Source organism: Chelon labrosus (assembly GCF_963514085.1).
Source record: "Chelon labrosus genome assembly, chromosome: 14".
NCBI classification, from domain to species: Eukaryota; Metazoa; Chordata; class Actinopteri; order Mugiliformes; family Mugilidae; genus Chelon; species Chelon labrosus.
Window position 1 is genome coordinate 19,507,059 of NC_140347.1, and position 22,993 is coordinate 19,530,051.

The 22,993-nt window shown below is 43.2% G+C and overlaps 2 protein-coding genes across 3 annotated transcripts in view; both read right to left on the reverse strand.

Moving 5' to 3' along the window:
• Window positions 1-15,456, reverse strand: part of trim67 (tripartite motif containing 67) — a gene marked incomplete at both ends in the record, with an annotated part of 52,788 nt that extends 37,332 nt beyond the window's left edge. The window contains one exon of one of the 2 annotated variants that reach the window (XM_084560414.1): window positions 14,638-15,456. In XM_084560414.1, the coding sequence (XP_084416540.1) occupies window positions 14,638-15,441 (804 nt within the window). The remainder of the gene's footprint in view (window positions 1-14,637) is intronic. The other variant, XM_084560413.1, reaches the window with a different exon arrangement.
• A 3,344-nt stretch (window positions 15,457-18,800) lies between these two features.
• Window positions 18,801-22,440, reverse strand: exoc8 (exocyst complex component 8). The gene is made up of 4 exons (XM_084560822.1): window positions 21,021-22,440; window positions 20,333-20,586; window positions 19,888-20,136; window positions 18,801-19,682 (listed from the first exon to the last, which is right to left on the reverse strand). The coding sequence occupies exons 1-4, from the start codon at window positions 22,171-22,173 to the stop codon at window positions 19,278-19,280; spliced, it is 2,061 nt and encodes a 686-aa protein (XP_084416948.1). The 5' UTR covers window positions 22,174-22,440; the 3' UTR covers window positions 18,801-19,277.
• Between the last annotated feature and the right edge of the window lie 553 nt (window positions 22,441-22,993).

The window sequence follows — 22,993 nt, forward strand, 5'->3', positions numbered from 1 at the left end:
CACAATATTAGGAAGGTGGTCATAATGTTATGCCACTGCCCTTTTTTGTGTACAAAAAAACATTAATTTGAAACAGAATCAACAAACACCTATTACTGAGAAATAGTAAAATGCAGATGTGAAGATAATTTTATGTCATGCGAATCTTTTGATTTCATATCTGACTTTCACCCACGGTCTTGCGTATACCAGACAGTGTGTGACAGGAGGTTCTGTGGCAGAGTCGCTCTGTTGTTAACATACTGTTGGATATATTCCCTTTCTCTAACTCTGTTGCCAAAGCCGTAATCTCAATTTAAATTTATAGCCTTAACAGAAGTATCCCAGTGCACACAGAACAATCACTCCACCCTTCCCTGGCTTGAGTCAGCCAGCTGTGTTAGCAGTATTTGTGCCTCACATCTGGTGAAGGTCAAAACCAATCTCGTTTCCCCTTTCTCCTCTTCATCCTCTCATCCACCACTCCAATCCTCTGCTGCTCTGCCACACGGCCATTTTAAGGCTAATACACCACGGTGGACTGTTACACAACAAATAAATACTGTAGTTCCACAGCAATACTTGAATCAAACGTTAAATGCCACTTAAAGCACTGGACTGACCAAAACACAAACACAACAGACCGTGGGCAATAAAAGGGCTCTCCAAATAAAGGAAATGTCCATTGATCTGATATTCATTGTATTTATATGAGATCATGTACGTGATGTTTTATAACACCTAAGCTGTGAGTGTCAGCTGAGAATCAGTTAAATATGTTATTGTGAATGCCTGTGGCCGGCCAATACAGGCAGCAAACAACACATGATTAACACCCAGGATGTGTAACCGGCTTTGTCTATTGTTAAGCTTCAGCTAATTCAGCATGGAGTGTTTGTCCTGTTCACAGGGCAGCATAAAAAGGATCCTAGCAGAGGAAAACAAATAATGCTGGATAAATTGAATTTCTCCATGCTGCATGAATTAAAAAGGATTTGGTTCATTATACCCAGTCTTTAATTCTTCAGAGAATTAAACAACTCTCTCACACGCAAGAATGATCTCCGCAGCCAATTTCTTTCTATAATTATGTTATTTATTCTTTAGAACTTACGGACTGACTTAGAGAGGCCAAATTATTTTTATTTATGTGCTCTTAATTTTAATTTGACAGTATATTAGAATAGGCAAATTCTCCCTCTTTAGCCCCTTTAAGATGCCCCTCCCCCAAAAAGCCCAGTCTGATCTGATTGGTCAGTTCAGGTTCACGGCCAGCCGTTGCCATTTTAGTACTCCACCTAACTATAAGCTAACTCAAAAAGTCTGAATGAAGCTGAGACACCTAACTGAGATGACACCACATGTCACTGCTAGCTCCCAGATGCTAATATAATATATTCGCAGTTTGACCACTAATCTCTCCTGGGTAGAGTCGGACATACTGTGTGTGGGTGCTCTCTGAATGAACGGCATGATCCGACGGACGCGGCCGTCAAAGCGCCTGACCAACATCCAAAAACAAGAAAAGTGCCACTCGTCGTCAGTCTCCCACATCTCCCACAATGCTTAGCGTGTGTGCAGTATGCTGCAGTGGGAGGGCCCTGTGAGGACTTCCCTGGAGTTCGGCACTTGAGTTTGTTGTAAATTACCTGGCCAGAACAAACTTTGTTCTTGTTCTCACAGCCCTAGGAGCGACAACAAACTCCTCGCTACTCGCGGAGTATGTAACAAGCTTAAGTTGTCATGAATGAAGAAATTAGTGATGGAGACCAAAACATACCAGGCTGTAAACATGTTTATTACTGTTGTAAAGTTGGACATTTTAACATGGAAGTCAATGAGGATTGACTCATTTTTGGAGCCAGCCTCAAGTGGCCATTTGGGGAACTGCACTTTTGTCATTTTTGCTAAATTTTGAATTTGTTTATTTAGCCATGGATGTGCTGAGTTGGCCACTGGCAGTGTTTACCTAATGTTAAAGGGGAACTACCATTTTTTTAACAACCTGGACCTTATTTCTGGCATAAAATATGATCGTTTACTCACCCATATAACTTTTGTGTCATTTGTAGTCATTCGGGAGATATTTAGATATTTAGATCCGCTATTCCCTGTTGAGTCTGGAGTTACCTATTCGCGGTGGTGCAGCGGTTTGTTGTTCTTTGGCCAGCTGTTCCTCTCTCTGCCTGCGCATCCTCCTTTCAATGAGCTCCTCATCCGTATACTCTGGCTCAAAACGGTAAGGACGTCCATCATAAACAAAGTCGTCGTCCACAACCTCAGAATCGGAAGAATATTCGGCCATGTTGCAAAAAAATTGCAGTAACAAATTACTGGTAAACAAGCCGACCGTCACGGGTGACGCCAGGTCAGAACTTAGTAGGTCAATCTACAGACCCCGGATGATGATAACAGGTAACCCCAGATCATATTTGTGTGTACATGTTGTTAATATTTGCTAATTTACCCCTAATGCTTTTTAGGTATTCGGGCATAAACTATTATTGTCTCCATAAAATTTTATACAATTTTTTTATATATATTTTCGTCTGAACCAAAGTGGTTAACTTGCAGCTCTCATAAATATGTGTCACTATCCTGACGAAAGAAAAAAGAGAGCAGAAATCTACTGCAATCAAACTTCAATATGAAGCTTTTTTAACCATCTATATATAAACCATCAATATTCATGGTTCGGTGCTTAAATATGTCAAAAGCAGCTGCGCAAATGCTGGTGCACATATGTTTTAGCAAAGCCTGCTTCATTTCCATGAGTCAGCACCTATTACACATTTATATACTTTTTTAATCAAGTGTGAAACTCCTTTTTGAACCAGAAAATATATTACTAATATGTCAGTAAAGTGTGATGATTGGCTTCATTACTTTATCAATAAATCAGAAGCTGCTTCAAATGCTGCGAATGTTGGATGAAACTCCTCTCAGTTCGCCACCCAGTCAGAGCACAACGCTCCCCACAGAAATGGATTCCTCACCAGTCATCTTAGATAAAGCGTAGCGGGGATCAGTGGCTACGGCCAGAACTGCTGGCTTCGTTTTATCACCCTGAGTTTTCTTTCCTCATGGGGGTTGGTTTATGAGGAGAGAGAGAGAGAGCGCAGATGCAACAAAAGCGCTGCAGAGTAAAGAAGAACAGTCCCTCTAATCAATAATTGATCGGGCCATCTTCCATATTAATAAATGCAGAGGGTAGGTAGATGGCTGGGGGTGTTAAGTGTCATAAAACAAGTGCATATTAGGTTTGTTGCAGATGATGAATCTATTAGCGACTGTCATGGGAGTTGCAGTCCATTCTTCTGTGGGAAGTGTTTGGCAATTGATAAGGAAGCTGACAAATACAACCATGGCGTACACAAATTAGACTCCGCAGTGTGTGTGTGTGTGTGTGTGTGTGTGTGTGTGTGTGTGTAATCGGCTATTTAATTTACAGAGCATCCCAGTGAGTGAGCAGTCACTTGGTTACCATGGTAACAATGCTCATTGTTTCACTATAGGATGTCCACACACTCACTACCCTCTGAAGTCGGGCATCGGCACTGACTTTGTTACCAAAAATAGATCACACACACACACACACCCACACACATCCATGCAGTGGATTTACTACCGTCACACACACACTGGCTTTCTGCAGAGGATGTCTGCCGTGTTGCAGCCACAGGAGAGGAAGTGTAGTAAAGTGTGCATTAACCTACATTCAGTGCACGCGTCCTGCAGCACAGCCTTGAGTTACTGTGCCATGGTGCATGTGTTTCTACTGTGACATTATGGGGATGAAAATGTGTTACCACAGTCATGTTAGAGGGACCGAGCTCCTGTGTGGGTACGCAATCAATCCCCACAGGGTTAACCTTTTATTTAAGACTAAGGTTACGCATCCCACATCCTCTTAAAGGATCTCTCCACTAATTTGACATTGTACATCAGTCATTTTTATTCCACACATACTTCTTCATTATGAAAATCTGCCACCTGCATTACTCAAGACTCAAGATTTTCTTCCATTTTAAAACTTGCAGTAGTCCCACTTGCTGACATCCTGTAGAGATTTTATTAATTTACACCATAGACTGTATAAATATGGGCAATCGCCACTTCTTGCATTGCTCAAACTGACACTATATTCCAGGGGATACGGGTGGGATACGGGCTGCGCCATCCTCTCGCAGTACTACGGTACCACTTCACTGTGACAGCCTGTTTCTATAGCGTCAGATAACTAACTAAAACAAAACTTCTCAGAAAAATGGTCTGAAATGACAGAAACCATCCTTGAAAGAGAATTTATTTGACGTGTATTTTAGTGTTTTAGTTTGGCTCAAGTCCCATCCACTAACATGGAGGGGGTGGAGCTTATGACCTATACTGCAGTCAGCCACCAGGGGGAGCTCTACTTGTTTTCAGCTTCACTTTGGAGGAGCTGTTCCACCATCCATCTTTATACAGGCTTTACACATATTCCATGAAACCCTATCAACGAGATAATGCGTTGTCAGGGAACATATTGCTCACTTGTTTGGTATCAACATATTGGCCATACATGCTAATTAACAACGTTTCCTGAGCGGTTTAATAGACGCGTTCTATTAAATGAGTGTGTGTGTTGCTAGGCCCGAGGCAGGAGGTGACCTGTCATGGTCGGCGTGCTGCCATCTGGAATGAGGTTAGTGAGGCACAGCCGGCCGCCACAGTTCCGCACTCACTCTAAATTACCTCAGCAGCGTCTCAGAGATGAAAGCACTTATTCTGGCTGATAAAAATTACAGTCATCTCTTGTAATAGGACCAGAGGCACTGGACTCAGATACACAGGCCGTATTAGACACTATAGTAGACACTCAATGTCACATTAAATACATCAGTAGTTTTACATTGTTAGCGGGTTAATTTAACATGCAGTAATATGTACTTTAATATTAGAATAACCAGCTGCAAAGAGTTATGCTTTAGATTTAGTTTATGACACGTGCAGTCTGAAGATGCTTCTATAAACGGAATGTGTAAAGGCCACAGAAAATGCAAATCATACATTACAACAGACAGGCAGCGCTGATAGCAACACGCTTGTCAAAATGTTTTGTCAGTGTCCCAGCGGAAGAAAAACAAGCAAGACAAAGTGTTTACTGTCAATATTAAATGGTAACATGAGAGGAGCTGACAACCCTGCTGAGGGAAAAGCAAAAAAAAAAAAAAAAACTAAGAATGTAGATGTAGATGCATTGTAGTGCAACCAGTGAATGTATATAATTCATATCTGGAGATAAGCCAAAAACATCACACAGTCTGCTCTTTGTCTTTTATCATATTTTATTATGGCTGATGGCAGATTTGTGTCAGACAGTGAGTCGGATGACAGCCAGTGAAACTATTATTCCGTTCAACAAAAGCCGGCAGTGATGTGATGGATAAACCACACAGCCTCCAGATGAGCGGCTTATCATGTGAAGAAGAAAAAATCTTCTTCTCTGTATTTATTTATCAAAAATAAAAATGGAAAAACCACACCAGCGTTAGCTATCTTGATATAATGCAGTGCATTGCAGATGTTGCAGAGGAGTAGTACGTGTTAGCCGAGACAAATGCGACGCCAACTTGTGTTGATGTCAGTCGTTTCAGTGCTACTACACTAGAATAAATCTGCATCATCTGCAGCCAGACACCCACTGGCCATCTGGTTCTCTTTCCTTCTCGCAACACTGATGCCACGGCAACATTTTTGAGTTGAATTAATATCTTTAGTGCGATTATTTTTCCTCCATCTTCACAGGAACAGTTTAAGGGTGAATGAAATTTAGTGAGTTGTAGCAATGATAGGCAAAAAAATCTTTGAGATGCTTTCGGGAGCAATAGGAAAAACGACACAAGCAAAACCATAGTTTTAACATTGTATGGGGAACCCTGTAGCAATATGATGATTTTCAGATCGTTTCACAAACATTTGTGGTGGTAAATATACAGTAGGGTTATCAAAGCCAACCGAAGCCTTGAAGTTCCATTAGCGACCTACTGTCAGATACAAAGTGATTGACGACAAGGAAGTTGCTTTATGGACAGGTCTTAAATTCGTACAGTATGTGCTTCTAACATTAACAGTTTAATGTGTGCATGAGTTATAAAACAAACTCAATGTGCATTAGCTGGTATATGATCTTGAGCAAAGATGATTTGTAGAAAAGCCATCTTGTGAACAAAACCAGCAAACTGTGTTCGATGTCGACCCATGATTAGAAACAAATGAAATAATGATCAGCTTCCTTTTCTTATTTTCTTTCAACTAATATTTCCTCTTTTCTAGTGAAACAGCTTCAATGTTTGCCTCTAAAAACCTTCAAATTAAATAATCTGAGAGACAGGTTGTTTGAACTGCTGGTAACTCATGATCACACTGATGCAATACTTTATTTGCTTTACATAGTTAAGAAGCCAACAATAGGCGGTTTCTGCATTAAGTTGATGCAGAAGCTACGCTGATAGCGCAGACTCCTACGCAGACGGTGCGCAGACCCTAACACTGTAACTGACATGCACCTCCTCAGAAATGTAACTATGCACCGTGGCGATGCAGACCCAAGAGCTGTGATTGGTACGCTTGGTAGTAGCGTGTTTCTGCTTTAGTATTTCTGGCAGTGCACCCCCCCAACATTTTTTTTTTTATCATCAGCCTCCACTGGTTTGGGTGGCGTTTTTACAGAGTGAGCCAAACTGCCGACAAGTATAAATGGCTCACGCCGATGTAAGCTACATGCTCAGGTTACGCCGTCTGTATCCCGCAGTACTCGAAAGGTAAAAGCACCTTAAGGCGCAGAACCACTGATTTACGGTTATGGCAAAATGATGATGATGTGGTTATTGTTGGTTACAGCCAACACACACACACAAACACCCTTGAGGACAACCAAAAAAAAAAATTGGTCGGTTGACCCATCCATCTACCCAAACCTCCTCCTGACTTTATTCCTCTATAATAGTCTTCCTCCTTTGGTTCCAGTGTAATCATCATGGCAGAAAACAGGATTTTTTAAGACACTGTGCTTGTTCTTTTGAGGACCGAGCCTTGCTTTCTAACCTTAAATATCCTCTGACGATTTGTAATTGATAGACACTGACCTTGTTGGTGGGGTTTAGGGGAATGGTGTTTAAAACCTAAGATTTCCAACCGGATATAGGGAAGGTTCGTGCTCAAGAGAGAATACCAATTTCTTATGACGTAGTCAAACTAAACAAGAATTTTCAGGACATGGTTGAAGTGAATCACCTTCCTTTCACCATCTAAAGCTTCAAACAGCAACAGCTGATGTTAAGGAATAGACAAATCCTATCAGAACAGCGCGAAGATAAGAATCAGGTGAAAATAGAGGAAAGAAGAGACTTTCTACACAGCCTCCTGCCGAAGCAGCTCATAGTGCCAAGGGAGCAATTAATGCTGGTGCTGCATAAAGCTCCCACTGATTTTTTATTAATTTATTTTTTTAAGATGCCACCTGGGCAGCCGTGAAAACACCTTGGGAGGAAGGATTTATTTGGACTTATCTGCTAACGCACGGAAAGTCTACACTTGCCAGAAAATTGCAGCTACAGGAGAGGCTGATATGTTAAATCGGATTACACCGAGACATTTGTAATTCCCCCCAAAGAAGGCGGTGAAAGATGGCAGAGATCCGACACCTGCAAATACTGAAGGCTGACAGAGGAGGAAACCTCTGAAACCAAAAAAGAAGGAATCAAATGTCAGGAGTTACATGTCATTTTGCAATCCTGTAACCTCACAACACAGGTGGTCCATCCACCACATATTAAGCATCACTTTGTCCTCTTGCAGACTGCGACATAATTGAGTACATGTACGCACTGAGTTCATGCTTGTGAGCAGACATGCGTGAATTTGCAAGATTTGCAAGTGTCGCCTAGCAACAGAGTCTGACAATGTTGTTTATTTCGTTTTGCTGAAAGCGTTTTTCTGAACATTAGTCAGTATATTTCTGGCCATATAACTTATAACAGCTCCTGTATATTAACATAGCTGTAACCACTAATATGTCTTCCAAATTCAAAACAAATGCTACAGAGATATGTAACAAACATATGCAGCATATGTTAACTGTAAAGGTCCTTTAAACATCTGGAATTTATTTCCAATGAATATAATCCAGGTAGAAGTTATATTTCCTATTAAATATACACCGATCAGCCACAACAATTTGACCACTGATAGGAGAAGTAAATAACATTGACCATCTTATGACAATTCAGTGTTCTGCTGGGAAACTTTTGGACCTGGCATTCATGTGGATGTTACTTAGACATGTAGCACCCACCTAGACCAGACCAGACACCCCCACCCCATAGCAATGACACTCCCATCCCCAGCAGGATGCAGCCACAGACACACACAAAAACACTTTTGGAACAACTCAAAGAAACATGAATAACAGCACAAGGTGTTGACCTGGCCTCCAAATTCACTAGATCCTAAACTGGTCAAGTACCTGTGATGATCCACAGAGACCCCTCCCCTCAACCCATAGGACCCAAAGGCCCCCACTAACAACATTTTGTTGCCAGACACCACAGGACACCCTCAGAAGGCCCATGTCCATTCTCTGATGAGTCACAACTGTTTTGGAGGCACAAGGGAGACCTACACAATATTAGGAAGGTGGTCATAATGTTATGCCGGGTCTGGAGCCTATCCCAGCTGTCATCGGGCGAGAGGCGGGGAACACCCAGGACAGGTCTCCAGTCTATCGCAGGGCCAACACAAACAGACAGACAACCATTCATGAGCTGGAGTACCCGGAGAGAACCCAGGCAGACACAGGGAGAACATACAAACATGCCAAGAAAGGCCCCAGTCGGCCTGTGGATTCAGACCCATAACCTTCTTGCTGTGAGGCATCAGTGCTAACCACCACGTCACTGTGCTGCCCTATGGCTGTTATTTATGTCCTAATTCTCCTTTTATTAAGTGGAAGGTAAAATAAATCTGCTGGAGTTGCACTTCTCACTCTCTCCTAAAAGAGATTTATTGCATTTAAAATTTCTCCATAGAGTCTTTTATCCATAGAGCTCCGTTTGGTCTCACAGCTATGGAGCTGACTGTCTTTGAATTTCAAGTGGAAATTTGTAGGAAAAAAAAAACGCCTAGTTCTTAAAGGGCTGAAATAAACACTAAATATTTTTTTCACCAAGATTTAACGGTCCCATTTAAAACTTAAAACCATCTCAAGAAGAAACTGCCGACTCTGATGCACCCACGCTGCAGGAGACCCGGTAACTTTGCATTTCTGCTGTTTAATATTTAACCGCAGTGCCAGAGCTGTTCTTTACTGGACTAGAGCTGGGTCACACATACTAAATGCACATGCAGACACACATGGACAGTGTATGTGTGTGACTGTGCTTTAAATACACACTGTGTTTTCAGCTTGACCGACCAGAGGAAACTGGATCAGCGTGTCTTCCTCTGGATTCCCTCGACAAAAGTTCATCCGCTTCACTTATACATATTTGTGTGCATGTGTGTGTGCATGTGTGTGTGCATGTGTGCGTTTTGGTGAGCATGCAGCAGTCGGATAGTCGCGCCCCCTAAGGCTGCTTGATTTACAACAAACACAATAAAGCACCAATTGTTTTCCCTTGATTTTTCTCTGCAGAATATACTGTGGGACTTGTAAAATCATAAAACACACACACACAGACACATGCTCGGAAATTTAAGAAAGTGCAAATGAAAGCATTCCCTCCCTGAGGAATCTGATTGTTTAAACCACATGTGATATCTGACCATCTGCACGCACACAAATTGCACCCTACTTTGCTGAATCATGGCAGCCATTCTAGTTTCAGTATGCTTTAAAGACATATAGCATGATGCATACTTGTCTGCGTCCTCACAAATTACAGGCAGAAACTGACCGAGAGAGCGAACACCCTGGGAGAACGAAGCAAAATGGCTTTCTTGGCTGCATCATATGTAAACATGTGGTACAGAGGAAAAACACATGAGCCTGCTTTGTTCTAGTTTGTTCATTCGCTTTGTGTTTGTGTCTCAAACACAAAGACAGACAGACAGACAGACAGACAGACAGACAGATAGACAGATAGATAGATAGATAGATAGATAGATAGATAGATCCTCTGTGGTGTGGTCCATTGACTCAGACAATGCTGACTTGCAGTATTCAATTACCCGAAACAGAAATACCACATTAACTTTCTTCATAGCCACAGAAAGAGTTTAAACTGCTCATGGGTGTAACAAGATCGTCTCCTTCCACCGTAGGCCACAAACATATCAATCACCAGTGGAATGTCCTAATAGAAGAAGAAGAAGAAGAAGAAGAAGAAGAAGAAGAAGAAGAAGAGGTATTAGCAGAAGAAAAGATGGAATAAAAGAAGTAGCAGAAACAGCTGTAGCAGTGGAAGAAAAGAACAAAACTGGTAGAAGAGGTAAAGGAAGTAAATACAAGAAGAAGTAGAAGAAGAACACATGATAGTAGGAGAACGTGAGGAAGAGTAGTACCTCTTCCTCACGTTCTACGACTAGAAAAAGAAAAGAAGAAGTGGTCGCAGTAGTAGAAGACAAAGCAGTACTATGAGTAGAATAGTAGTAGGAAAGGTGTCATAGTGAAGAAAGAAGAAGAAGAAAATAGAATAGGCGCTCTGGAAAAAAATAGGAAAAGTTGGATGTAGTAGTAGTAGAAGAAATAATTAACTAGTAGTAGTAAAAAGAAGTACAAGAAAAGGAAATAAAGCAAAGAAGAAGATGTAATAGTAGAATACGAAGAAGAGGAAGTAGTAGAAGCAGAGAAGAATAAATGGTTGCAATCGTAGAAGAAGAAGAAAAGAATAGGAGGACAATAGGAGATGCGGAAGAAATCGAAAAAGAAGTAATAGAAGAGCAAGAAGTAGTAGTAGTAATAGAAGAACTGGTGGTAGCAGAAGAAGAAAGGACAGAATAGAAGAAGGAGTATTAAGTGGTTGTGGTAGTAGTAGAAGAGGAGAGAACTACTGGTAGTAGAAGAAGTAAAAGAGAAGGAAATCAATAGAAGAAGAAGAAGAAGAAGAAGACATTATAGTAGAACGTGAAGAAGAGGTAGTAGTAGTTGGAAGAAGAAAAGCAGAAGATGTGGTAGCATGAGTAGATATAGTAGCAGATGTAGTAGTAATAGTAGAAGAAAGAAGTAATGGAAGACGAAATGGTAGTAGTAGAAGAAAAGAAGAAGTGCTGGTAGTAGAAGACATAGTAGTACGAGTAGTAGAAGAAGAAGTAGTAGAAAAAGAAGAAGAAGAAGAAGTAAGATAAGCAGGATGAAGCTACACCAGTGTAACCAGAACAGGCATGAATGAAAGAACAACATGAAGTATAAGCGTGGTGACCTCGCTGAGTCACACTTGAAAAACTCAACCGCCATTTGAGCTCTTCCACTAAGACACACAAAAAATACTTCAGAGAGGGACGAAGACGGCCGGCCATCGATCTCCCCCCAGCACGAAGCGCACCATATTAACTAAGCGGCGATTACTTATCAACGCCCTCTCACTCCTGCTCTCTGATGGGATTTTCACGGTCCATTTATGCGTGAAAGAGGGAGAGGTGGAGGAAGGGCGGGAGTGAATGAAGGGGATGGTAGGGGAGGGGTGGTAAATAAGAGACGAAGATGGAGAGGAGGTGAACAATCAGCACGGAACGAGAGGGTGGATGATGAATGCAACGATCGGAGGATTCCAATCCTCCAAAAAAACAAGAGAGGCAGACAGAGATTAGTCCCAATGACCCACTTAGCAGGAGCACAAAAAAAAGAGGCTTTTAATTCACACAAATGAAGTCTGAGGGTGAGGATGATGGCCGTATGAAACGCTCCAACACTGACAGGAAGTACGCTCAATTCACTGAACACCAGACACCAGTTGGCTCTTTAATAACGCAAGTATTTTAAGCTCTTTTACTTCCAGCCCCTGAGGCCCTTTTTTCACTATAATCACTCCAAATTATCATCATTAAAAGGGTAATTATAAAATATTAACATGCTCTACCTGCTATATGCCTCGTGTGCACTATATTCTTTGGAATAAAAATGGTAGTTGAAATTAAAATAAACCGCCCTATCTGCTGAATTTTTAGTCAGGAGACGCCGTGACCTTAGAGGAGGTGAACTTGAGTTGAACCTGCAGCGGACTCATCTTTAAAATTAATGAAAGAGTCATTTAAAAATGGATTAAAACCATAAATCACTTTAATCATCCCGTAATGAAACAGGCAGGCAGGCAGGTGGGGGGGGGAGAAGAGTGACGGAGGGCTGAATTTGGGTGGAAAAGCCCCAGCAGTGTTTTTGAGTAAATCTCGTGGAATGAATGGATGGTGGTTTTATTAATGAACTCTAAATGAATACAGCCCGGATTCAGAGTTCTGCAGAAACATCTTCGCTGCAAAGATTCCCAAAATAAACACGACCGGCTTGAATAAGCATTTGTGTCTCAAAATAAAATATCTGACTACAGGCAGAGACACCGACTAGTCTCTGGTGACGTCACTGATAAAAGCACAGTAAAAAGTAATGCTTTGCGACAATGAAATCTATATTCTTGACCTGAAAACATATTTTGACAACAGCCAGCTCATGTGCTACATACTGCAGATATAGCCTGTATAAAAACATGCTGCAACACAACACATATAATCTGCAAATGTATTTTAGTCAAGTCGACACAGACTGACCTCACTAATAAAAACACAGTAGAAAGTAATGAAATCTATTTTATTAATATAAAAACATAATCTGACAACAGACATGTGCTACATACTGTGTGCTGCAGATATGTATAGCCTGTATAAAAACAGGCAGCAACTCAGCACCATCAATAGCATTTAATAGTCCTCCACAGCGTGTTGTTAGATGGGATAGTGTAGCCGGGTATTTCTCTGAAGTCTTCTTCGTGTACTGCAGCTAAAGGTCTAATAACTTTATCAAATAGTTGATGTGCAGCCTTAGCTGATGTTAGCTTGCTGCAATGACCCCCTGGGGTCCTCACTTGTCTTCTCGGAGGCGTCAATGTTGTTATTGTCGTGGGATTGGTGACTAGTGACAAGATGCTTAAAGCGTGAAGTCGACAAACGGACTACTCGACTAGTCTGTACATACTGTATTCTCACTGCACCTTTTTTATTGCGGAGGCGAGGAAATACTAAGTTACGCTAGTCTGAAATTTGTGTATTTGGTATTGACAAACACTCTTTACCTTGGCCAACCAGTGAATGAGGTGAGAAACGGAAGTGATCAAAGTAAACTAAGCGACAACATGATCATCTGGAGTGAATAAACTGTAGACCAGCTGTTCAGGATGACTCAGGAGCAGCCAGTTCTTTAAGACGGTTTGTAGCTCTTCCTAGCCTCCTAGCCTCCTAGCCTCCAGGCTAATAGTAGCGCTTCCTGTTTCCACTACTGCCACCTGCTGGTATGAAGAGTTATCTCCTTACATGCTGGCAAAAATGTGTTTCCTCCAGCTGGCCGTTGGCTGTAATCATTGTGGTGTTTTCAATGTTTTGGTCCAGACACAGGCGAAGTGAGGCTACATCCCACTTTGCCTTCATTGCCGGTAGTTCTTCGATGTCGGTTTGGTGTGTCCAGGCCTTTTCCCAGAACATTACACGGTTCGGTGAAGTTATATGAAACATTGACTCTCTTCAAGTTCGGACACACCAAACCAACATCGAAGAACTACTGGCAACGAAGGTCGACTGCAACATAGCCTCACTTCGCTTGTGTCTGGACCAAAACGCTGCACTTGAACGCACCACAAAGACTACAACTGGTGCATAGGAAATAACTCTTCATACCAGCAGGTGACAGAGGTTCGTCAGTCAAAGGGGGAAACAGGAAGAGGTGGGAGGCTAGGAAGAGCTTGACAAGAAATGAATTGTCTCTTGCTTATAGATAGATAGATAGATAGATAGATAGATAGATAGATAGATAGATTCAAACAAGTTAAACCGCTGACTTTAACCGGCTTCATTATTCCAAACAGCTCACCTCACACACTTACAATCGCCTACAGATGTGGGGCAGTGACACACAATGCTGTGTGACCGATTCAACTCATGACTCATGCTGCATCCACAGACACAAACACACAAAATGGCTTTTGACCCCTGAAGTCATTTTCATGTGTGAATCTGGATGAATCACAGTTCCCGTCCTTTAAATCTACAATTTTGCCCAACATACAGTGAACACAACACGGGATCACACCAACCTATATTTTTATATTCTTCCTTCAGTTGGCTATTTTTAAAAAATAAATAAATAAAATAACCAACACAAATATGAACCATGGAAGGCAACACCACTGATATTCAAGAACAGTGACCAGGCTCTCAATCATTGATGTAATTCAGTTTCAGTGAGGAAAAACATCAGGCTGTAGAGTCGCCTGTGTGTGGGTGGCTGTGTGTTTCACAGAAATACACAAATGCTCAGTGTGTGTTTGTGTGGGGGAGAGAGGGGGAGAGAGAGGGAGCCACACTGTTCATTAATGTAATTAGCCAGTTCTAAGTATCAGTACAGTAAAGGTGTCACATAGTCTCATATATTGGCCTGTTAGGCTCCGTGTATGTGTGTCTCCGTGTGTGTCCACTCACTTTGTGTTGTTTCCACATCACGGCCAGCGGTTTGACGTCGTGCTTGGCGTGTTTTCCTTCCTCCAGACACTTCATGCACACCGGAGCCTTGCAGCCGCAGCAGAACATGCTGAAGTTCTCCGCCTCATGGTCCACGCACGTCGCCGGCTTCCGCGCGGTCGCGGGCGGCTGCGGACCGCCGCTCGCCGGCCCTCCTCCTGCCGCTCTGCTCGGCGGCGGCACCAGGCGGTGCTTGGCGAGCGGACCCCGGGACGGGTGGCACCGCTGCTGGCAGGCGTTGCAGTAGTAGACGTCGCACTGCTCGCACATCACCGCCGCGTCCACCGGGTTGCGGTCGCACAGCTGGCACTTCACAGCGTTGGACGAAGAGGAGGAGGATGAGGAGGAAGCCGCGCGGTTCTGCTGGTACCGCGCCACTATGGCCTCCAGCAGCCGGTTCCGAGAGAAACCCCGGAGCCCCCGCTCATCCAGGGAGACGCTCCGGTGGCACAGCGGACAGGTGAGGGAGCAGTGTCGGTGGGCGACGGCCGGCGGAAACACCCGCACCCCGTTTGGAGACTTGAGCTGGCACGGCGTGTAGGAGCCGTAGCCGCTGTCCGTCTCGCTGTACAGGCTCATCTTATCCATGTCCAGGTAGTCGTAGTCAGAGCTGCCCGAGGCTCGGCTCTGCACCGGGGTCTCCCCCTCCGGGGTCTGCACGGTGATGTTCCGAGCGCACGCCAGGCAGACATTGTGGGAGCAGGGGAGCAGGATGGGGTCCTTGAAGAGAGAACCGCAAACGGGGCATTTCAACTCTTCCTCCATCGCTCCGGTCTCTGTGTATGTGTATGTGTGTGTGTGTGTGTGTGTGGACCGGAGGAAGAAGCGGCTTCAGTGAAAACACTCCAGCACCGACTGACGCGGACAGCTCCCTGCGCCGATCTGCGCAGGCGCGGAGAGGGGCGGGGCCTGGGGTTGATTGATGGGGTTAATTTAAAGACTGAAACACCACAGGTCTCTGATTATCAGGACTTGTTAACAAGCACCCGGCAAGGTTTCTGCTGTGTCTTTTAATGACTTAGATTCAATTTATACCGGTAACTGTTTAATTCCATAGTTTAAATTGGACTGGACAAGATTCAGTGGGAACCTTTGTTAATTTAGTTTTCTTTGCCTGTAGTTTTCCTGTTGCAGAGGTGAAAATACAAACTAGCTGCATGACATAACTTGTGTCTGTCTGCATGATTCTTCATTTTGCATGCATGTTGTTAAAATATATAAAAATCCAGACATAATCAATCTTATTTTCTTGGAATGGGCTAAATCAAATTGGCTTGTCTACCACAAATGGAAAGCATTTAAAATGGTCAAAAGCACAGAAATAATAATAATAATAATAATAATAATAATAAACTATACTCCACTGGCTGCTAAATAGGATCATACACCAATCAGCCACAACATTAAGACCACTAACAGGATAAATAAATAACATTGACCATCTTGTGACAATTCAATGTTCTGCTAGGAAACTTTTGGACCTGGCATTCATGTGGATGTTTCTTAGACATGTAGCACCTACCTAGACCAGACCAGGCACCCCCATCCCATAGCAATGACACTCCTTGATGGCAGCAGCCATCCCCAGCAGGATGCAGCCTGACACAGGAACACACACAAAAACGGTTCAAGAACAAATCAAAAAACCATGAAGAACAGCACAAGGTGTTGACCTGGCCTCCAAATTCACTAGATCCCAAACTGATCAAGTATCTGTGGGATGATCCACAGAGACCCCTCCCCTCAACCCATAGGATCCAAATGACTATTCATATCCTGTGTAAACCTTTCATGAAACACCTGTTCATGACATATTTGGCTGTTGACCTGGATGTATTCCCCCCCAAATAATCCCGGGGGCCTGATGCTTCTTCTCTGGTGAATAAGCCTCACCCCGGGCTTTCCCAGAGCCCACGATCACATCCGGCGATTATAATGAGATGAGCCGTGAAGCAGAGAGAACAATCATGCGAGTCTAAAAATATCTCTGTCGCCAACGCTGCTGTGACTGACGGGGGGTAGTGGTTTCCCTGTTAGAATAAAACAACACGAACGGGCAGGATGAATGCACCTAAGATAAAGTTTAACTGATTAAGATTATTTATGAATGCACTGACCTTTAAAATTAATGTAAAACTGCAGGTGAACCATACACCATGACAAATATTTCTTGATTTCTTGATTTTGCCACAAGAGGGCAGTATAGCCCCTGAACAAGAATCAGGAAGTAAACTATTACTTTGGTGTTATTTGATGACATATCGACCATTTAAATCAACTATTGTGACTTTATTTCGAAAAGGAGGGAAGTCAGTTATTATTTTTTCTATCACCACTGATGGAATTAAATATGCATGCATTAAAATAATGACTAATCTGACAAAAACTAATCTGAGAAGTAAGATTATTAAATTATCTGCTGCATAGATTTGTCATTCATCACCTTTTCTTTTAGGGGATCTACAGTCATTGTTAAGGTTATGGGCCGCAGGATTAAACTGAGCAAACACGAAAAATATTCAATATTCAGTTTTAATTTGAATCTATTTATAAAAGCCTAATACATATTCAAATAGCCGAGGCTGCTTGCATCCTACAGTATTGAATTTACATGTTCATTTGAACACATTTACAAACTGTAGGCAGCAGTTAAAATAAATACAGAAACAGAGACCGCAGAGAGTGGATGTAATGTAACAGTGGGGGTTTATCTATCAAAACTGTTTCTATATTGAAAATAGACCCTAATTTTGCCTTATCTTACTTCACCGTAATAACTGCTGCATATCTGCACCTTTTTGTTCCTGCTATTAAAATGTATGAATCAGATTAGTTTGGAAATGCTGGGGAAAAAAATTATGCATTCAAAAAATGCAGAATAAACATTTGAACATCGACTTAAAAGGCGAACATATTCAGAGTGAAAGCACATCTTTAAGAGCTCCAGGGTTGTCACTACCGCCCACAAGATCGGAGACTGTCATCTTGCTACCCCGTCTCCACAGCACCAGAAAAAAAACATTCCACCTAAGATATTCTCTGTTTGAAATGACATTTCAGGACAATCAAAACATGGACAGTCTGTTTTAACCCCAGAACTATTCATTCATTCATCCATTCATCTTCTGTAACCGCTTGTCCTGTGAAGGAGCCTAGCTGTCATCAGAAAGGTCTCCAGTCTATCACAGGGCTAACACAAAGAGACAGACAACCATTCACACTCACACCTACAGCCAATTAAGAATCACCAATGAACCTAACCAGCATGTCTTTGGAAGGTGGGAGGAAACCGGAGTACCTGGAGAGAACCCACGCAGACACAGGGAGAACATGCAAACTCCACGCAGAAAGGACCCAGTCGGCCGGTGGATTAGAACCCAGAAGCTTCTTGCAGCAAAGTCTTAAACTCTTTCAGAGAAAAGGGGTTGTGCAGCAATGTGAACCGTTGTGTTAACTTTCATTTTATAAACTTATCATTTATTACACAGGTACAATGAAAGTCGAGGCATTCTGTTCCACTCTGTTCTCAAGGTCACTGATAATACAGCAGGAGAGCTTTCTTTCATTTCAATAAGGAGAAACCATAAAGAAGAAAGAGCAAAATTCACTGCAGTAATAAGTAATGAGTTTCTGATGATAGGTGAGAGAGGAGTCCCAGATCAAGGTACTGGTTAAGATAAGACGAAAGACAGTATTTACTGCAACGTATTCAAAGAAGCCAAACATGGACTAGTGGTCAGAGAAGCAGATTTGTGACAGTAAGGTCACTGGTTCCAATCTACCTGCTCTATTCTTTTTCTCTACATCCGCAGCAGAAGTGCCTCGACCTGCTCCCTGGGCACGTTCCGAACCGGCTCACTGCCACTTGTGTCTGCAAACAAATTGGTTAAATACAAAGAAAACGCAAAAAAAAAAAAAAAAAAAAGATGACCGTGCAAGAATAGTGAACAGCTCTTTATTATTGAACTTTCACCAAAGATGTATTTCATTTTCTTTCCGGCAGTTTGGCCAAAGTTTAACTTGAATTCTTACCAGGTCTATGCATATCCTGATGATAATAATGTTGAACGGCAGGAACGGAAAGCTTCTTCATTGCCTTCCTGATAATGAAAACAACAACTGCGCTCGTGCGTAAAGGATCTTTATTGAATTTCATGTGTGGCTGCCTCAACATTTCGACAAACGGAGAACATTCTACCAGTGCTTCGTTGTTTCAGTCGTCCCTTTAAATCAGTGCAAGATCTTTAGCGTCTAGTAAAGCAATAAAAATAAATCAAAGAATTAAACAGTTAGATAAATCCCTTACAGACTCTCGGTATAAATATTTGTTGGGAGTGGACATGTAAACCTGGTTCTGTGAATCTGAGCACTTCCTGGTTATGACCAGACAAACTGAACATGTTTGTGCTGAAGAAAATTGGATGCAGGCATCAATAGGCAACAAACAGTTGGGTGTATCTTATTCTGTTGTTAATGTGACTCTTTCACAATGCACTTGATGTAATTTCCTGTCCCACTTTACCTATAAAAAACAATAACTAGTGTTGTAGAGGGGAGTTTAAATACCCAGAACAGTTTTTTTGCAGTCTCCCAGAAGTTCCTCAGACCACCGATGTGGTGCTCTCCGGGTTGATCCGAACCGGCCTCGTGCTCTTCCTCAGGTCCTGCAGCTGTTTGGCCGGCTTCCCCACGCCCTCCTCGAACCTGCGCTCCACCACCGGCAGCACGGTGTCGTGGAGGAAGGAGGCGTTCAGCAGGACGAACGACTTCTTCTCGGGGTCCTGCTCGCAGCGGAGGCTGTAGTCCACGTGCTGCACGGCCACCAGGATGATCTCCCTCAGGCTCTCCAGCAGCACCATGTGCAGCTCGGGGAAGTAGAGCTTCAGGCCTTCCTCCAGGAAGCTCATCATCTGCTTGGTGAAGGCCACGATGGTGTAGCTCAGGTTCACCCAGCAGTCGTCGCCCGTGTACTGCTCGAAGCTTATGCCACAGCTGCGCATCTCGTCCTGCAGAGAGGGATACGTTGATGTTTGAACAGGTGAAAGAGGAAAAAATGATTTGAGGCAGGTTGTATATGGAAGCCAGGTCAGGTCTATGCCAGTTAACTTGGAGACTGTGCAACTACAGAACTGAAGGAGAGCTAAGTGACAGAGCTAGAGACACTGATTGAGAAGCTGAAGAGACGAAACCAAAAAAAAAAGTCACATCCACCTTGAGTTTCGTCAAAGCCTCGGGGGTCATGAGGTTCATCCTCCTCCACATCTCCTCGGAGTTTCGGTGCTTGGTGGCCTCGATGATGATGTCCTTGTAGCTCTGCAGGGCCGCCTTGATGTCTTTGACCAGCAGGGACTGGAGGGTGAAGGTCAGGTCCAGGCCGATCTCAGTCAGCTGCTGACAGTGTTCTTTAGCCACTTTGACGCACTCTGCCGCCGTCGACAGGCTCTCCTTACTGTCAAACACCTAGGAAACAATGCAAGAGTAAATTTAACCTCTAAGTTACTGTTATCCTTTCCAATAATTAAAATTAATCCAACTGGTATATAAACTTTTTCAGATTAACTAACCTAACTCATTACCTCTGAACCCATATTCTCCCCCTTGATGACTAAATCATCGTTCCATGCCCGTAAACACATTTCTCAAATATCTCCGTCACCTGCTTGCTGAAGGCGTCCACGAACATCCTCATGGCCGACCTGGACCAGACCACGAAGGCAGAGTAGCAGCCCGTGTTCCCGGCGAAGTCCATCTCGAACTCCTTGGCGGTCTCCAGCAGGCTGGTGAAGAAGATGTTGCAGAGCTTGTGGATGTAGAGCAGCGTGGCTCCTTCGATGCGTAGCTGCCGTATGGCCGTCTGGACCGCCGCCGCGCGGTTCTTCAGGAACAGCTCGCAGGCTTTGGTGGACTGGCCTGAAACACGGAGGGTAACGGTGCAAGAGGGATGAGATGGTGCGGGAGGTTTGATTACACACTAATTTTGGATGGTTAAATCTAAAATTATTTAGATTTTAAAGCAGATTCGGATCATTTTTCGACTCAATACTCAGTCAATAACTCAATAAATTTAAATAAATTAGACTATATATTGTCCGTCAGATAACACCAGGATTTGTAGAGTCCTTTAAAAGTATTTTAACAGAATAATTCATCTAAGGAGATAAAAGAGTAAAAATTCTGAGAAAAAAAGGTATTAATGTTTAAGAACCAAAATAAAAGTTTCCAAAAATAGGAAAACTTAGCAATAAAAACTACTGTCAAGGTGACTTTATTCATTTTTAGTCACTTTTGTGAGAAAAGAAATAGTGATTTCTTTTCTTGGTGAAAAAAACAAAACAAAGGAGGACCTAGCCTGATGAGCTGGGACACGGCCCGCCGCGTTGCTTTAGGCCCTCCGCGAAGCGACCGATCCGGAGACAACTCAAACACCAGGACCTCCGTCAGCTGCCGCACGCGCTCGTCCACCTTCGCCCTGAGCTCTTTAACCCTCTGTGTGACTGGCTGGTCTTTGAGATACTCGTTGAGCTTGTCCAGGAGGTCCACGGCGCCCTCGAAGTCTCTCTGGGCGATGCACACGTCCAGATCCTCGGGCAGCTCCTGGATCCACTCCAGGCCGAGGTCCACGGCTTCCTCGGCCTCCACCGGCGCGTCGTCCTCTTCCACGTCGAAAGGGTTGGTGGACACCTCGGCTCTCACGGGAGACGTCGGGGCCTCCTCCTCTTTCTTGTGCCTGTCCTTGGAGACTTTGTTCTTCTTGGTTTCATCCAGGATCTCCAGCCACTCCTTCTTGATTTTGCTGTTCTCCGCCTGGAAGATGCGACTGTCCGGGAACATGAGGATCTTGAACATGTCCTTCATGGGAGGGTTGTCTTTTACGTTGACCACGGCAAAGCTCTCCAGGTCGTACAGGGCGTTGTATTTGTACTTCACAGTGCCGCGGCGGTTGGGCAGCCAGGTGGCGATCAAAAGACAGTCATTCATCAGGAAGGCGTGCACCTTCTGGATGGGAGACATGTTGTCCACGTCAAACTCCACGAGGTCACCATTGTAGACTAGATGCCTCCCTGGGGTGTCCATGATGTTTTTACCCCCTTCTACTTTCTCCAGCAGTGAGGTGAGCGTCCTCTGCTTCACCTCCTCTGTTTCTTTGGGGAAAGCAGCCTGCATCTCTTTGGAGGTCTCATCCTTGTCCGTGGACAGCAAGGCCTGTGTGATGCTCTCCATGATGCTCTTCTGCTCGGTCAGGATGTGGCTCAGCTGGTACATCTCACTCTCCAGGTAGGAAATCTCTTTGGCCGTTTCGATGAACTGCCTGTAGTTCTTGTACACGTTCTTCTTCAGGTTCTGGGCCGTTTCGTCGGCCAGGTTTTGGATTTTCTGACGGTGCTCCTGCAGATCTCGGTCGCCATCGGACTGCTGGGACAGCTGCTTGACGTAGTTTTGCGGGTCGAAATTGGGCGATTCGAGCAGTTTCCTGAGCCTGTTCCCCGTTTCCGACATCTTTCGTCGCGTGTGCGTTTACTTATCCAAACTAAATGTTGACAAAATAGGAAGAAATGTGGACAGAGGAAGATTTCATGGAGCTTTCTTAGTTCATATCCTCTTGCAACCCAAACAGGAAGCTGTAAACTGGTTGACACCCCAAAACGTCACGGGACTCAGGAAAAAGAGATGGCCAACAAATAGATTACGCGGAGATGTAAAACTACATACAGTTCCTCATATAAACCAAGGAAGTTACATTATTCTACCACTTAAAACATATAATATATATAGAATATATACTCATAATATTTCTCATTAATTGACTCACTAGTTCACAATAGAAAAACCCCGGGTTAGGTTTTGGTTGGCCAACTATTTGAAATATAAACGTATACATATCCCAGAATCCATTGCTATAACATTTGTAATCATGTTAGGCTGTGTCCGAAATCTGTCTCGAAAATCTGTCTCGAGCTGAAATTGCGGAAGTACAATAATAAGAGGGAAATCCTTACAATTATGCGTTAGTTTAGGTTATGTTAAACAAAAAATACTAATTAATCATTTACAGTTTACATAAAAAAATTAAAAACATGCCCTACTGACTACGCAATTTCTCTCAAAACAGTTGTCTTTGTTTTATTTTGAAATCCTCATTGGAAGTGGTTGGTTGTATTGTAATAAATTGATACATATTAAAAATATTAAAAAATATTTTAAAGCTGACTTACACTGAACAGTGTCACTGCTTCTAGTATTTTTATTTCATTCTAATGTATTTTTGGCTCTCCCTAGTCTTTGTTGTCTTTGACTCTGTGTACTCTGTGTTAGTCTG

What these genes read in the sequence shown, in the direction of transcription:
- exoc8 (XM_084560822.1), bottom strand. Translation starts at nt 22,173, where the DNA reads ATGTCGGAAACGGGGAACAGGCTCAGGAAACTGCTCGAATCGCCCAAT. An exon ending in TGGACGCCTTCAGCAAGCAG is followed by an intron (nt 20,137 to 20,332) that starts GTGACGGAGATA and finishes ATTGTTTCCTAG; the next exon opens with GTGTTTGACAGTAAGGAGAG. An exon ending in AGGCTTTGACGAAACTCAAG is followed by an intron (nt 19,683 to 19,887) that starts GTGGATGTGACT and finishes CCCTCTCTGCAG; the next exon opens with GACGAGATGCGCAGCTGTGG.